Here is a 15,706-nt window from a genome sequence, read left to right on the forward strand (position 1 = left end):
GTTCTTCGTAATTATTCAAGATCATTTAGTCTTCAACAAATTGAAAGATGTTTTTAGTTAAAGATGAAACACTAAACTGTTGACCAGATGCTCTTTTTCTTTACATCAAAGACGATTCAACAAATTGAAGGTATCCTTTCAGTTCAACATCAAAGACGACCTCAGGATCTCGCTTTATCCTCGACACATCAATGGGGAATGAAAGACGCGCTTATCCTTCTACAGATAAGAGGACTTGACATCAGAAAACACATTTAAGACTCAAGAGGGTTGAGAGATGAGCTGTTCGCATCAAGATCAAAGACAGCCGGGACTCCGTGGATTTAGAAAATGTCTTTTATTGACCTTGAGATGAATGTAATTGTTGGAAACATTTCAAAGCATCCACGGTGGTGAACGCGAGCACCAATCGAAAGCCCTAAAAAGGCATCATCACCATCATCATAATTCATACACGTCACTTTTTGATCACAGCAATTGTTCGATCCAGATAGAAAAATAGAGCCGAGATGAGCCTTCTTGTGAATCCATCGGGGCCTGATGGGTTTCTTCAGTGGGGCGCGGTCTTGCGGTGACGCCTCACCAAGCGGGTCCTCCTCCTCCTCATGCCGGCTGAGGACCAAGACCACAAGGGGAACTCAACAACAAGTCCGAATCCACGTGCCGTGGTCAGTGAGGGAGCGCCGCCGTCTTTGCTTTGTTACCTGGAGTGTTCCTGACACCGGCAAACTTGCCTCCCTCTGCAACATGGACACACAATCGTTAGTGATCTCGAAAGTGCACAAACGGAATCTCCGAGCTCTGACTTAATCCACCACCCCAATCCATCAAAAAACCGAGAACAAATGCGAAGCGCATGTTTCGATCAACATTCGAGATCTCGAGTCTTCAGTGAACCTAACGTCCACGGCGTCGCGTAGATCGTGCCGAGATCGTGACTTTTCCAGACGAAAGTACAATCAAGGTCCAAACGGTCTGACCTCGGAGGTTCCACAACAAACGAACCTTGGATGAGTTTGGTGATTCTCTCAGACTCCTTTTCTATCAAGGAGGGGTTGCCGTGGATGGTGGTGATCCTGGAGAAGTCCGGCCCTGCGTGGATCGAGCACGCCAAGTTAAAAATAAATCAAATAAAATCAGTCCAAAGTAGCAGTTGATTTTTTATTTATTTATTTTTTTGTTTTCTTTTGCATCCAATCAAGACACAATGCACAGTCAAGACTCCTGTCGATTTTTGGAAATGCAAGCGGGGCCCCTACCCTCGATGATATGCGGCTCGAACTCCGCGGGGGACTTCGCTCCACCTTGGGAGGTTGTCGAGAGTCAATCCATTAATTCACCTCAACAGACAGAGAGACAGACAGACCCTACCGCCTCCACCTCCGCCATTACGAAACACCAACAGATGGTCAGATGGACGGACAGACGGACGGACAGGCGGACAGAAGCGGCCACTTCTGCCACCGCCACACAACGGCACCAGCAGACATACGGACACAGACGCCTCATTGGGCCTTTTTTCTCCAGACAACAAACTTCGCTTGAGACGAGAACATTCTTTGAGGACTCGAATCTTCTCTCAGGACTGGTACCTTCCCTTGAGACCAAAGCCTTTTCTCGGGAATAAAACCCTCTCTCGAGACTTCAACCTGCACTTGGGAGAAGATCTGTACATCAGGACAAGAGCCCTTCTCTTGGGACAAGCGGATTCCCGTCGAGACGAGTGCCTTCTCTCGAGACTGGATCCTTCTCCAGGTAACAGCACATCTTGTGTCTTGTCCCAGGACAAGAATCTTCCCTTGCGACAAGAATCTCGTCTTGGGACAGTAGCATTCTTTTGGGATGGGGGACCTTTCCTTGATACTACCAACTTACCTTGGGACTACTGTTTACTTTCAGGACTAAAAAAAGGCCCACAATCTTCTGTCGGGACTTGAACCCTTGTCCAGGACTAGAGCCTTCACTCGGGACGAGAACTTTCTTTCAATCCTTCGCCGGGCATCAACATCCTCTCTCGATACTAGAATCTTGTCTGGGGTGCAACACTCTTGGGACTATTACCTTCTGTAAGGACGATGACCTTTTCTCAGGACCAAGACCTTTTTCTGAAGACTAGGGAACTTTTCTTTGGGATCACAACCCTATTTTGGGACTAGTACCCTCACTTGGAAATAGAAACTTCACCTTGGACTAAAACTCTACCACCCTCTGGTACCTTCTCTGCGTAACTAGACGCTTCACGACAGACGACAACCTTCTCTCAGTAGGACAAGGTAAATTGAATCCGCTGTTGGAAGGAGAACCTTCGTCTTTGAAAGCGGAACCTCTCTCGGGACTAGAACCTTCTCTTCTTGATTCAATTGCCGTGTAAAACAAGATTATTTTGGGCACCGATTTCATCGCCAAATCTGCGAATGAATGAATGAATGACAGGCATTCATTTTGTGCACTTTATGAGGTTCGCTCCATGGACTGCCACATCCAATATGGTGGACACATGGCAGTAATGGGCCAACTCGCCCGATGAGGCGTCTGTGTTTTTACGTATGTGTCAGACATGCAAACATCATGGTGTTGCATCCGGCTGCGTTGAAAGCGACAGCGCAACTTTTGCCTGAACTGCTCTTTGCAGACGAGCCGCCATTCCGTCAGCGACGTCATTTACGACTTGGGCCGAACAGCTGATTTATTGCTTCTCATTTATTGCGCTACTCTCAACTTTATGAGCTGTCTGCCTCGAAGGGAGAACCCATAAAACGCTTTGTCATAAACAACAATTTCAAGTCTCGTCAACACACGTAGCGTCCGTGTTTGCGGAAACATCGCGGACCATTTTGGAGTCGTCAACAAAGCTGATGTGTGAGTCTTGTGGTTTTGGTTCAGTCCAGATGACTGCGAGTAACATCCAGCTTGCAGTGAACCAAGGATAAACATTTTTTCAGCGAACAGCAAACCTGAGAGACACTTTTTTTTTTCCCTCAACCAGTGGAGATGATTTGGAAGGAGCACCCTGCGCACATTTTGGTGAACATCAAAGAGCAGCCAGTCTTCAACCAACCTGATTTAGTCCTCAGTCAAACGATCCTATGTGATTTTTCTTTTTTGTTTTTTTTCCTTCCCAGAACAGCAGTTTTCAGCAAACCCAACAGAGACGTTTTTCGTCAGCGGAGAATATTTGCGCTCTTCAGCAAACTTAAAGATGTGCTTTTTGTAAACAGGACAAAGCTAACGATCTCAGACAATTCAGTGTTCGGTTAACCTCGCGTACGCTTTTGATTCTCAACACTTCTCCAGTCATGAACTTTTTGTTTTACTGCTCTGGTGTTTTTTGGTTGCGTTTTTGTTTGCAGTTACAGTTCCACATTATTGTCGATGCTACCGATGCCTGTCTGACTTTCTTGGGAATATCCCGTGCACACCATGAGAATGATGTCAGAGGCGCACCAAGTTGGCGTGATGACGACGACGACGTTTCTGTTAGACACACACAGAAAAAAAACATCCTCGGAGGATTAGGAACTGACCTGTAATCGTCTTGTCTTCCGATACCACGTGTCCACCTAAAGTTTCAGAAGTCCTGGATTATCTCCCAGCATTTGGAGGCCATTGGGAATCGCACAAGGCGGACGTCTCACCCTCGATGACTCTGGTCACCTTGGTTACGCCGGGCTCCCCGATCACTCGTGTTACCTTGGTAACGGAGGGCTCCCTCTCGACGACGCCCGTTAGCTCGGTGACAACCGGCTCGCCCTGCACCACCACCACCCGGGTGACCGTCGGTTGCGTTTCGATGACCTGCGTTACCTCGGTGATGGAGGGTTTGCCTTCCGCCACCTCGGTCAGCGACGGTTGCTCTTCGATGACACGGATGACTTCGGTTGGTTCGGGGACTGCGAGGAGGAAATGCCGGCATCAATAACCGTAAGGGGGACATTTACACTCGTCACATGGACAAGTCGACAGGTCGAGGTTTTCAAGGCACAGTTCCACGTTTCAAATTCCAATTTACGGTGTCAAGTTAGGCCTTTGGAAAACGGGTCTCACGTCTATTGACGCACAAGAGTGACGTCAAGCATGATTTGGAAACCGCGACGGCTGCAGGCTGTACTACCGCTGCCCGATATCTCCCGTGTCCTCTAAGTAGCTCCTTCTTTATCTGCTCTGCGTTCCTCAATGTGTTCACGGCAGGACTGACGGCCCTAATGAGCTCCTGACCAAATGCCAAGCATTCGTTCGATATGCCGACGGCTCCCGCCGGACGTTAAGAGCGGCCGTCGACAGGAGGAAGCATGAATGTAATCGGGAAGCTTGGCAGGATTCCATCCACGAAGACTTCCGAAAATTCCACTTTGGATCTTTTCCGATCACAGCAGGAATGCCGAAAAAGGCCATCGAAGGAAAGATGAAAACAGCGGAATGGCACTTTTGGGTGTCCACACTTGAACAAGAGACCGGGAAAGCCAGGAAGGGAAAAAGTTGAACCGCCTTCTGGAGCTTCCACGCCTCTGGGAAGACTCTGGAATGGATTTCTGGGGAGCGGGAGCCCCTACCTTTCTCGGTGTACTTTGTCATGGTGATGGTCCTCCCTGCGGATGAACAAAAGAGTTTCAGCTGGAGCATATTTGCTACGTGAGGCTCAGGCTGAGGAGAGGGACAAGACTTACTGAGGAAGGTGAGCGGGATCTCCGAGTAAGAGAATCCTGACACGTACTGCAGAGAACAAAAACCAGCAGGAGGGTCACATGGCAGTCTCGCGATCTTCTCCGTGCGACATTCACTTGATTGGTCCTCGATAATTTTGTGTTTTGCGGGGAAATTGGAAAATCTTTTGGGGTATATTTTGTGCTACAACCACAAACACTGCGAGTTTTTGTCATGGTATCAGTTCAGTCCCCTACCTTAATCTTGATGTACTTGATTAGCTTCCTGAGGAGGAGCAGCAGGTCCTCGCGACCCACCGGAAGGTCTGCAAGGGAAAAAAAAAAAAAAAGAATCAGGCATCATCAGAGAGGAACCGGTGCTGTTGCTTTTTGTGTGTAGTAAAGTGCCAACCCGCTGGATAGAGAAGGTTGTTCACCACGTGGATCACGCCGTTGGTGGCCATCAGATCACTCTTGGGTACGTCCATGGAGTTGACGTGAATGGAGTTGTTCACCTGGAGACCCACAAAGGAAGACGCTCACGTACTGTACAGTGGCTGTGACAATGAATGCGATTGCGTTAGAGCAACCAGAAACCAATAATGCGGTTGGGTAGCCAAAAAGCTAACGTTAACCTTGACCCTCAAGCACAAACCCCTGAATCGGGAACCCCTGGTCCTAACTCTAAATTCGAAGATTAGCCCCGATTCCCCGAACACCGAATACTAATCCCAACCTCTTGGCTGCACCAATCCACCCGCTGAGCTGGCTGGTCAACAAGACTTTAACCTACTTTCGTCCTCCGTTGGGGCCAGGATCTCATCGCTGACTCCTCAAGGGCACTCCAATCTTTCCAAACCACCGTCCCCGACTTGGAGAACCTCTCCTCTCCTTTTGAAGATCAACGCTAACAGAAGCATGTCATCTGCAAAAGCAGAGACCTAATACCGAGGTCATCGACACCGGTGCCCTCAAAACCTCATCTGCGTGTAGGAATTCTGTCCGAAAAGGTTTGCGAATAGAAACAGTGACAAAGGGCGCCCTCGCCGGAGTCCAAACAACCTCTGGCAATGAATCCAAACTCTGATACCAGTCGCACAGGGACCGAACAGCCCTTAAGCCGAAAGCTCGAAACCCTGCAACCAATGTCCGTCCCATCGCTTTTTGCGCATGGACGAAACGGGGGGACAATATTATGACAAAGTTCCCCAACTGGTCTCAAAAAAGATATTTTTCAAATCCAAGTTTTCCCTCATGAAGAAAGTCATCCGCCTTGAAGTTTGACGCACTTTCCCAGCGTTCTTTGCCGCGCCTTTGGCCACTCCTGGAAAAATTCTTCTTGGACCCTGCGCATCTTGGCTCTCTCGGTCGTCTTGACGTCGTACACGTCTTCACGACGCGTCCTCTCGATGACTCGGAAAAATATTCCACAGAGCAAAGTCGAGACGTTGCTCCGGCACAGCGACGAACCATCGGCCAGAAACTGTCAGATGCTCGGGACAATCGCAGTTTGGGCTTAAAATATTCCTTTGGGGGCATCATTTCTAAAACCTTTCTGACACATGTTGAAAGCCAACAATTTGGGGATAAAAACTCGCAGACGCGCCGCCCGATAGAGAGCACGGATTCAAATTCCCTCTTCCGTGACTCTCTTTGTTGCCGTATTTGGTGAAGGCAAGAAGTGACTTCCTGGTGGTCACGTTGCGAGTTGATGGAGAAAGCAGGCCCAGTCTGCTTCATGACGGCGCTTCCTGCAATCAAGAGGCCCGGCCGGCTGAGTCACTCCAGGATCACTTTCCCCTCCTCCAGGCCCGCCACCTCTGACGTCAGTGGCGAGCCCCACGGGGGTTGACCGGGAGCTCAGGGCCTCGCCCCAGAGTGGGAAGGACAGCCGCCAGCTCCCGAACAATGTCGGGACCGCCGCCAGAGATCACATCCGAGCCAATAAGGCCACGTTTGATTTTGGACAAGGGACACATGGGCCAGGTCGTTTGTGTGGAGGTAAAATTTCACCTGCAAAAAAATGTTTTCATGATCATCAAACTTCATGGAGCTCATTCTCGTATTTTCCCTTCTTATGAATGAGGAATTGGATTCAAATAGTTGACTAATTCAGATGCATCCATGTCACGAACTTTATCTGAATGATAATAATAATGATAATAATCCATTTTATTTGCAAGCGCCTTTCAAAACACTCAAGGACACTTTACAATCAAAAACAAGAACAATAGAACCACAGATAAAATTATAAATAATAAAAGAGGAGATTCATTTAAATTTTAAAGAATGAATGCTACGCCTGAGTTTATTCTTGAGATGAACGTACCAAAGAAAACGCAATTGTTACATTAAAAAAAAAAAAAAGCAGTTTCATCATTTTAGATTGACCAATTGTTCAGTAAAAAATATTAGGAATATATTTTATGACTGAACGGTCACCCAACGAGGCCAATAATCCCCCCCAAAAATGACTCCAGATATTTTGCTTTCAACTTACGGACAAAACGTGCAGGTTCCTGCCCTGCAGCGTCTTGAGCAGATTGGTCACGCCCCCTTCCAGGCCGCCATTGATGAAGATGCCGCGGGCCACGTGGTAGAGCAGGATGGTCCTCAGCGCCGTCGGGTCGCCTGTCGGAAGTCAAAGCCGATTTTCGATTCGAAATTGCTTCGCCGGAGCCTCGAACGCGGCCGGCCGACCGACCGACGTACTTTTCAGCAGCGTCATGTCGTCAGTCGTCATGTCCGCGAAGGCGTCGTCGGTCGGTGCGAAGACGGTGAGCGAGCCCTCTTGCTCAAGCAGTTCGGTCAGATTGGCCGTCGCCATCAGGGCCAGGAAAACGCTGCATTCGTGACAAACACAACGGCGAGACATCAGCCATTTTGGAACCAAAACAAATGGATGTCACCATCATAAAATAAACGACGTTTGTCATGTCCAAATCAAAGGGGGCTTTTTTTTTTGCTCAGCCGGTCAGCTAGACCCGCCGTCTCCATTCTTGACAGTCAAGTTCGATTTACAAAATCGAGCGGCATAAAAAGAACCTAAGACAGGATTTATTTATTTATTTATTTTTTAAATAGCATTGAACGTCAAAATTGAAGCGAAACATTGCCTCGCTTTCTTCTTCCAGCATGTCAGAGACAGGAAAATTCTGCCGTAATTACAAACATAGCCAAAAAGCAAATCATTTACAACCCCCAAAAAAATCTTGGACTGTGGACACAAATCCTGTCAAACGCATTCCAGATTTTTTGGGGATTATATACACACAACTAAAATGTGTGTGGTTTTTTTTTTTGCATGTCCAACGCATGCCCCCCCCCCCCAGCCCCCTCTTTGGGACATGGACGAAATTCCCGCCAAAAGGAGTACTTGTCCTGACTTGAAGCGGCCGTCGGCCTTGAGGATGTCGTAGGTGGTCTTGTGCGAGGTTCTGACGATGGTCCTGATGAGGTGGAGGACGCCGTTGCTGCCTTGCTTGCTGCCGCGCACCATGCAGGCGTTCTCGATGCACACCGCCTACACGGCGCCAGACGCACCAGAACGCCGCTCGTCAAAGTGCGCTCCCGGGGAAAAAAAAAAACGGATTTGCGAGACAATAGGCGGCCGAGCGTCACGTGGCCCGCCATCCGCGGCGAGGCAAACGAGGCAAAGTGAACCCAGATGGGACGTTGACGTCAGAGGGAGCGACGCGGATCATCCGCCAGGGCTTTTTATTGAATTTGCAAAGAATTTGGCACGTCCTCACGATTCATTCGTCTCTCCTCGAAGCGGCGGCAGCTCACCGTGCGGTAGATGAAGACTCGCAGCAGCTTTCCGCTCATGGTCTCCAGCAGCTGGCCGTTGTAGAGCTCGTTCAGCGTGACCTTGCGCTTCAGGATGTGGTTTTGCAGGAGGTGCTTCAGCATCGTGCGGTCCGTCGCCATCACCTCATCTGACAAAGGCAAGCGACGAGGGCGTCAGGGAAGACGGCCGCTTCAGATGCGGGAGATCATTTTTGCCCTGCCCGCAAGATGCTGGCAGGTGCGGTGGCTCAAAACGTTGTGGCGTTTTGCTCACCGGTGAACGCCGAGTTGACGGGGGCCAGGAGTGTGTACTCAGTCTTGGGACCCAAGGCGGCGGCTAAGCCCAGCTCGGACACCATGTCGCTGAAGGTGCTCTGGTCTTTGCCCATCAGTTCCATCGCAGTCTTGGCTGGAGCGTACGCAGTTCCATTTGAAAGCAGTTCGTCGCGCGGTAGCCTCCCGACGTTTGGCCACCGACGCGCCGGTCCTTACCCGAGTCGGGCACCAGAACCCGGTCGATGAGGTGAATGACGCCGTTGGTGGCCACGATGTCCTTCTTCAGCACCATCTTCACGCCGTTGACCGTCAGACTGTCGCCGTCGCAGCCGATCTCCACGCTGCCGCCCTCCTCCGTCTCGTACGCCGAGCCCGCCATGATGGCTTCCGAGCACTGGACGCTCTTCAGCAGGTGGTAGTTCACCAGGGCTGCGAGACAGGACGGAAGCGAGACGCGAGGTGGGTTGTGGATTGGAACGGTCAAGCTGGGCGACCCGCGCTCCATCCTGCCCTGCTGCAAGCCGGTGACACCGGCAAGACTCCGGCCCGTCACCGGCAACTTCCTGGCCTGGGCGGCTGCGGCTCGGTTCAGAGATCGGGTTGCCCAGTGACTTCCATTCTTCCAATCGTTGGCTGCTGCCATTGCTCTTGCTGGTGATACCAGCATGATAATACAACAAATCCATGCAGGTCTACGTTGGGGTTTTGGGGCTCGGGGGTTAGCAGTCCGATGAGTCAAACAGACTTTTCTCCCACACGCGGAGTCACTCCAAAAGGCGTTTGCAACAACGAGGCACTCGTTTATATCGGAAATGACATCAGTAATTGTACAAGGCAGCAAAGAAAAGACTCCCGCCGTAAGCGAGCTGTTCACATCATCAAAACCACTCCCCGAATCCAAAACGACAAAGTACTTTTGGGCCAAATGGGACCGACTCCTCCACAGAGGACGTGACTCAAGGAGGACGCGCAGCTCGGGCCTTCTGGCTGAGCGAGGAAACGGTTGTTTCGGCTGCCACGGCGGAAATCGTTAATCGACCTCGTTTGTCTCTGTGCCACGGGCTGAAAGTCTTCGCAGAGCAAGACATCATTCCAAGAAAAAAAAAAGCCAAAAAAATCAATGAATACGACAGATCGCAAAACGATAAATGGACATCAAGTCAGGCCTGGCTGATCCGTACCGATATGTCCAGCGACCAAGTTCGGAATGAACCAAAAAGCCGGCCAAAGTTTGTTTTGAGAGTCCGGACCAAACCAAGGACGGTTTTGCGTTTCAAAAGTCAACGCGTGACAGAAGGCAAACGGTGCTTCGTGGACGTTCCAAAGCTGAAGCCATCACGCGAACGCGCAAACGGAGATGCGATGCGGATACCTGCGATGACGTCCTTGTCTCCCATGAGGCGCTCCAGGTGGCCCGACCCCAAGCGGTCGAAGGCGGCGTTGGTGGGGGCGAACAGCGTGTAGTGGCCCGGCTGGTCCAGCTTGTCCATCGCGCCCGAGGCCAACGCTGCCATCTGCTGGCGCAAAGTGTGATCACCGCGCGTTGGACTTTGCCGCGCCTCGGACAATTTTTTTTCTGCTTGGCGTCGCGGCGAGGGGGAGCGCGTTCTTACACTGAAGGACGACAGCTGGTCTTCCACATCCAGGAAGCCTTTGATGGTGCCGCTGACGGGGCTGATGACGTCGTCGACGACGTGCACCACGCCGTTGGTGGCCACCTGGTTGGCGTGGACGATCCTGGCGCAGTTGACCGTCACCACCTGCGCACAAGAGTTTCAGCTTTGCGGCAGGGCGCGCCAGCTTTTCTGCGAGCGCTTGAGCTCAAAGGGCCGCGCGTCACCCCGTTGGCGTAGTGGTTGATGCGCAGGCCCAAGTCGTCGTACGCCGACGCGACGCTCATGCCGTCCTTCATGTCTTTGGTCAGCAGGCGCCGGTTGAGCATGTGGAAGCGCAAGGTGTGGTACAGCTCCTTGTTCACGTTGCCCACCAGCGCCGAGCGAACGCTCTGCAATCGCAACGCCGTCAGTCCCGCAGATGACGTCCCAGCGTCATCCGCGGGGGGGCTACTCACGGCGTCCAGCCGGTCCCAGGCGTCATTGCTGGGGGCGAACAGGGTGAAGGAGCCTCTGCCCTCGATTTCCTCCCTCAGATTGGACAAGTCGGCGTACTGCTGCGTCTGCAGCGCCTTCACCAGGCCCAGGGTGCCGTACACGTGGTCGATGGGAGCCACTTTGGCAAAAAATGGCACGTAGGAAGGAAGATGTTCATGAGGGGGGGGGGGGGGAAAAGAGGAGATTTGTTTTTTTTTTTTCACGATATGTCAATAATATGCGGCACCGACCAGCGGGACATCCTTTCATGCCTTCCATCCTCATGTAGCCGGGACAGCACTCGTACACCACCATCCTGCGAGGGGACGGAAGACAAAAAAAAAAAAAAAAATTCATACAGGAAATGCCAGACTGTCAGCATTCAACGTTGATGCTTGACTCCCGGCACAAATATACCAAATGCTCGACTCTCTGGACCACCGGTGTCAAAGTCAAGGCCCGGGGGCCAGATCCGGCCCGCCGCGTCATTTTATGTGGCCCGCGGGAGCAAATCATGTGTGTCAGCGTTCATGATCCTTGCTGAAATCTGGACCGAATTGTCACGGGTAATACAGAACGTTGAGATTTTGCATCGGCCCTCCGAGGGAAGCCATACATAACTCCGAAGTGGCCCGCGACATAAAATGAGTTTGACACCCCTGCTCTAGACAGTAAAATTCCTACATTACATGTTTGTCTCTTGATTCTTGTATTGACACGTGAAACGGCTGTGAGCCTTTAAACTGTAAAAGTCCGCATTTCAACTCGAAAGAGCGTCCTGATCTTCTCGGTATCCCGACGCTATCATCCATGTGATTTTCTCTCGGCTTTTCATGAGCAATAAACAAGATGCTCTCTCAGCGCGTCTCTGTTAACAAACGCCGTGGTGACGAGAACAAAATTCAAGCGAGAATTCTCCGCGCACGGCCGTTTCCGAATGATTCGGATGGCCGATGGGGGCGGGCTCTCTTCCGAGAAGAGCTCGTCCAGTGGGAGCAGCAGGGCGGCCTTCTTGGGAAAAGAAACCGAGCATCTCAATTGGGGACCGCATGCTGAGTTAATAGACAACACGACTTGTTCTGAACAACTTTCTCATACACGCACACACACACACACACACACACACACGCGCGCGCCAACGATGTGTGAAAAGTGTGAATATCCGCGCACGCAGCTGGACATCAGGAAGCCATGATGTCATCACCCACTGACAGGCAAACAGATGTGCTCCACATGTCTGCAAATAAAACACAAACTCGGAAAGACCAAAGAAAAAAGAAAAAAAACGCACCCAGTCGCGCCCTTGGAAAATTTGAAAAACAAAATCTGCCCCAGACACCAGTTACCCCAAGCAACAAGATATTTCACAAACATGAAACAGGAAGCTGATTATTTGGGGGGGAATTCCACGCTTTGAAAATTTGAGGACAATTTGGGGGGATTTCACATTAAATATGGGATGGTTTTATTTTGAAAATTCAGGGCCCGTGGGTGAACATGACTGCACCGCAAAGTTGTGAAGAAGCCATGGTTGACCTTGAACAGGAAGTTCACCATTTGGGGCCAGATTCCAAGGGCTTCAAAATTCGATACTTATTTACCATCAAAGATTGAGAATTTGTAAAAAAAAATTCGTTTCATCGATGGACACCAAATTGGCCGGTCCATCGTCATAGACAATTCCAAACAGTAGCAGGCCGTTGAATTTCCGTACCGGGATTTGGACACTATCTGATCCGAAAAGGATGCACAAAAAAAGTCTCAGGACCCATGTCTGATTTCACACAGGAAGTCGATCATTTGAGAGGATTTCCTAAGTTCCAAAGTTTGATCATCATTTGGAGGATTTGCTATGAAAAACGTGGCAAATTTGGGGAAAATCCGGATCCTGCCTAAACAAACAAACAAACAAACAAACACACAGCCAGACAGCATTGCCCAGCAAGGCGGGTTGACTTTGGAACAGGGAACTGGGTGGAATTGTTTGTCATGGCAGGACCCACAAAAAAAGCCTCAAGGAGCCATGCCCGAGCATGAAGTCAAACATTTTGAAGTCATACATTTTGACAGTCTAACAAGTCAATACGTGAGAGCACACACACACACACACACAAAAGCACGCAAGAACCTGGCACCGATTAAGATGTTTTCTTTTTTTTTTTCCTTCCAAGTAATCAAAAAGCCCCCCCGTGGCCTCATCAGGCGCAATTTGTGTGTTCCTTCCTGCATTTGCGCTGGAAGGTCTGGCGCAAGTCACCGTTACTTCAGCGTTCTTGTTTTCTTGTTAGTTTGTCGGCAAACGAGCGCGCGTGTTTGTCTCAAGGCCTTTTATGTCGTCGTCGTCGTAAATTGTTTCCATGCGAGCTGCCGACGTCTGTTAAGACGGCAAAAACCGCAAATCCCGCAGCCGGCTTTGAATGACATCTGGTTGCTCGTCGGGATTATCCAAAGTCATTGTGTACGTTGATTTTATGAACCTTTGATAGCGCTCGTGGCCTGAACCACCCCCCCCCCCTCCAAATTGCCTCAGAAAGTCGGCCTCAGAAGCCCGTTGAACTTCGCCACGGGAAATTTGTTCGCCACGTCTCTCGTCATGTAACCCACAGAAAAAGCCTCAAGGAGCCATGCCCGAAAAGATGCCAGGAGGCGGACGTTTTGGTTGCAGCTGGCCATTTCTGGCCCCCCCCCAGATTTTTGTCCCATCAGAAATGCCACACTTACGCCTTCTTGCCACAGATGGCGCCTTTGTACCAGTTCCTGCAAGTGCTGAAGTATTTCTTCTTGGTGCCCAGAACCTGCTGCAGGGCGCACACGTTGGGCCTAAGAGGGGATTGGGGGGGTGGGGAACCAAGGAAAGGGGGCAGAAAAGGTGGAAGTTGTTGAGTGATGGGATGGCCGGCAGACAGAAAGCAAACGCTCCAAAGTTTCATTTGGTCTCATTGGTGTCAAGTTTTCGGCGGACATCAATTCGCAGCGTCTCCTCTTGACCGCATCAAAAATGTTTTGACAGTTGAAACACGTTCAAAGCCTTGTTTTTTTTTTTTCTGTCCACTTCAAGGAAGGAACGCCTGTCAAAAATGACAGTTTGTCAATTCACATGATTCTTTTGGAATTTTTTTTTTTTAATAAATAAAATGGAATTGAGTCAAATCAAGATAACTACTATTTTCTCAAGTAACTTTTTTCTCAAAAAAAAAAAGTCCAAAGATCAGCACTACGATTCACAAAAAGATCAAAATGTTTTGCCTCAAAAATGTTGAGCTTTTCTTTTGCATGACTACATGATATTTCTTTTCTTCAAATATTCCACTTTGGCGGAAAAAGGCCCAACTTATTTTGTTTTTCCTCAAATCTGCAACTTCTTTCCTCACATGCACGCTCTGTCATCTTAAAAATGGGAAACTTATTTTGCTCTTAAAAGTGTGCATCCTATTCTCGACAATAAAATATAATCCTAAACGATATGATACATTTTTTAATGAACATTTTTCATCAAAAACACAACTTTTTTCTTTCCCCCGTCTGTTCTTCTTTGGTTAAAAATAAAATCTTGTAAACAGAATCCTTTTTTTCCTCATATGACATTGTTTTTTTTAGAATGATAACAATCATAAGCAGAAGGATAATAATAAGCGTTTTCTCTCGGTTCATTTTTGATGATAGATTTCCTTTTTTTCTTGAAAACAGAAACCCCCCCCCCCCCCTCTGTCAAATCATCAAGAAAGATCTTTGGGTCCTTACCCTTCGCTCCTGGCCCTGATGCGGCTGTGGCTGACAATCTTGTCGTAGGCCGACGCGTCCACGCGGGCCAGCGAGCAGAGCGCCGCCAGCAGCAAGGCGGCCGTCGTCACCGCATGCATCCCGGGAGCCGTCATGACTCTCTTCAAGCCTGAAACGCGGCCCGCTTGTTGAGATGTGTGAGGGCCGGTGGGCCAGGCGCCTCTTTTATCCCAACATCCAGGGCCGAACCCCCACCCCCCTGCCAGCTCCCAGCCAAGATCAGCACAGGCGGGCAGTGGCCCCTCCCCACCGAGTTGACACCTCCATCCCATCCCGGAGCGCCCGGGACACCCTCGCCTGTTCCATTGACATGTTGACAGATGCGTACGGCGATGTCATCATGATGTTCCAATGCATTCGGGGCAAAGGTCGCGGTGGCCCCGGGGGACTGAGACGTCTTTCATATCCAGTGCATGGCTTTCATTTTTTTTTTCCATCAGTCCGCGTCCAGAAGCGGGACTCAAAATCCCACCTTTGAATTCTGCCTCGTAACGAGTGAGCTCATGATGCATGAGTGGGGTGGGGCGGGGCGGGGGACAAGTGCTCCCGCTGGCCTCCTAAAGGAATTATTCTTTGTTTTAGTTACTATCCATTCTGCGCAAACTGCATTCTTTGTATTTCTCGGATTCAATTTACAGTGTGCACAAAACACGATCACTTTCTCGAAGTTACTCGATGATTAAATAGGACTACTCATTGAGTGCTGCTGACTAAACACTGGCGAGTGCGAGTAAAGTGAATAAATGCACTGGAAGGTGTTGGCGCTTGAGTGCCTTCCAGCAGCAGCTGATCATCTGCTCATTACTTGCACTTTATGACTTGGATCCTTCATTTTTGCACTTTTATGACTTCAAGAATAAAATCTAGCATAAAAACGTGCTTAACCCTCTGCCCCAGCATAATCCTTTTTTTCTTTTTTGGGGTGGGGGGCGTGAATAGCCTTTGTAGCGCAGTCAATCAAAATGGAGATTTTTTTTTTTGACGGGCATCATCACATTGCGGATGAAAATGAAATGATTTGGTGTTGCGAATGAAATGACTTACCGATCAACTGTTGCGTGGGCATTCTGCGATGACGTCTCCCTCTAGGGGTCAAAATGTGTCAGTGCAGTGGCCTGGCACGTCCACAAA

At 49.7% G+C, this 15,706-nt stretch overlaps 1 protein-coding gene across 3 annotated transcripts; it reads right to left on the reverse strand.

Annotated features, from left to right (window-relative positions):
- Positions 1-318: 318 nt before the first annotated feature.
- Positions 319-14,734, reverse strand: LOC109516882 (periostin). 3 transcript variants are annotated; one of them, XM_019871699.1, is made up of 23 exons: positions 14,537-14,734; positions 13,517-13,615; positions 11,047-11,111; positions 10,777-10,934; positions 10,546-10,710; positions 10,319-10,465; positions 10,078-10,219; positions 8,922-9,134; positions 8,704-8,838; positions 8,430-8,578; positions 8,027-8,163; positions 7,353-7,483; positions 7,141-7,271; positions 5,053-5,155; positions 4,899-4,966; positions 4,665-4,710; positions 4,551-4,586; positions 3,636-3,890; positions 3,525-3,560; positions 1,260-1,304; positions 1,006-1,092; positions 705-740; positions 319-612 (listed from the first exon to the last, which is right to left on the reverse strand). In XM_019871699.1, exons 1-23 carry the CDS (start codon positions 14,668-14,670, stop codon positions 551-553), a joined length of 2,580 nt encoding a protein of 859 aa, XP_019727258.1. In that variant the 5' UTR covers positions 14,671-14,734; the 3' UTR covers positions 319-550. The 3 variants fall into 3 exon arrangements, with proteins under 3 accessions (XP_019727258.1, XP_019727239.1, XP_019727248.1); XM_019871680.1 differs by having other exon boundaries at positions 4,551-4,710; XM_019871689.1 differs by lacking the exon at positions 1,260-1,304 and having other exon boundaries at positions 4,551-4,710.
- Between the last annotated feature and the right edge of the window lie 972 nt (positions 14,735-15,706).

The sequence above is a fragment of the Hippocampus comes genome, unplaced genomic scaffold, assembly GCF_001891065.2.
Source record: "Hippocampus comes isolate QL1 unplaced genomic scaffold, H_comes_QL1_v1.1 scaffold33, whole genome shotgun sequence".
Taxonomy (NCBI): Eukaryota; Metazoa; Chordata; class Actinopteri; order Syngnathiformes; family Syngnathidae; genus Hippocampus; species Hippocampus comes.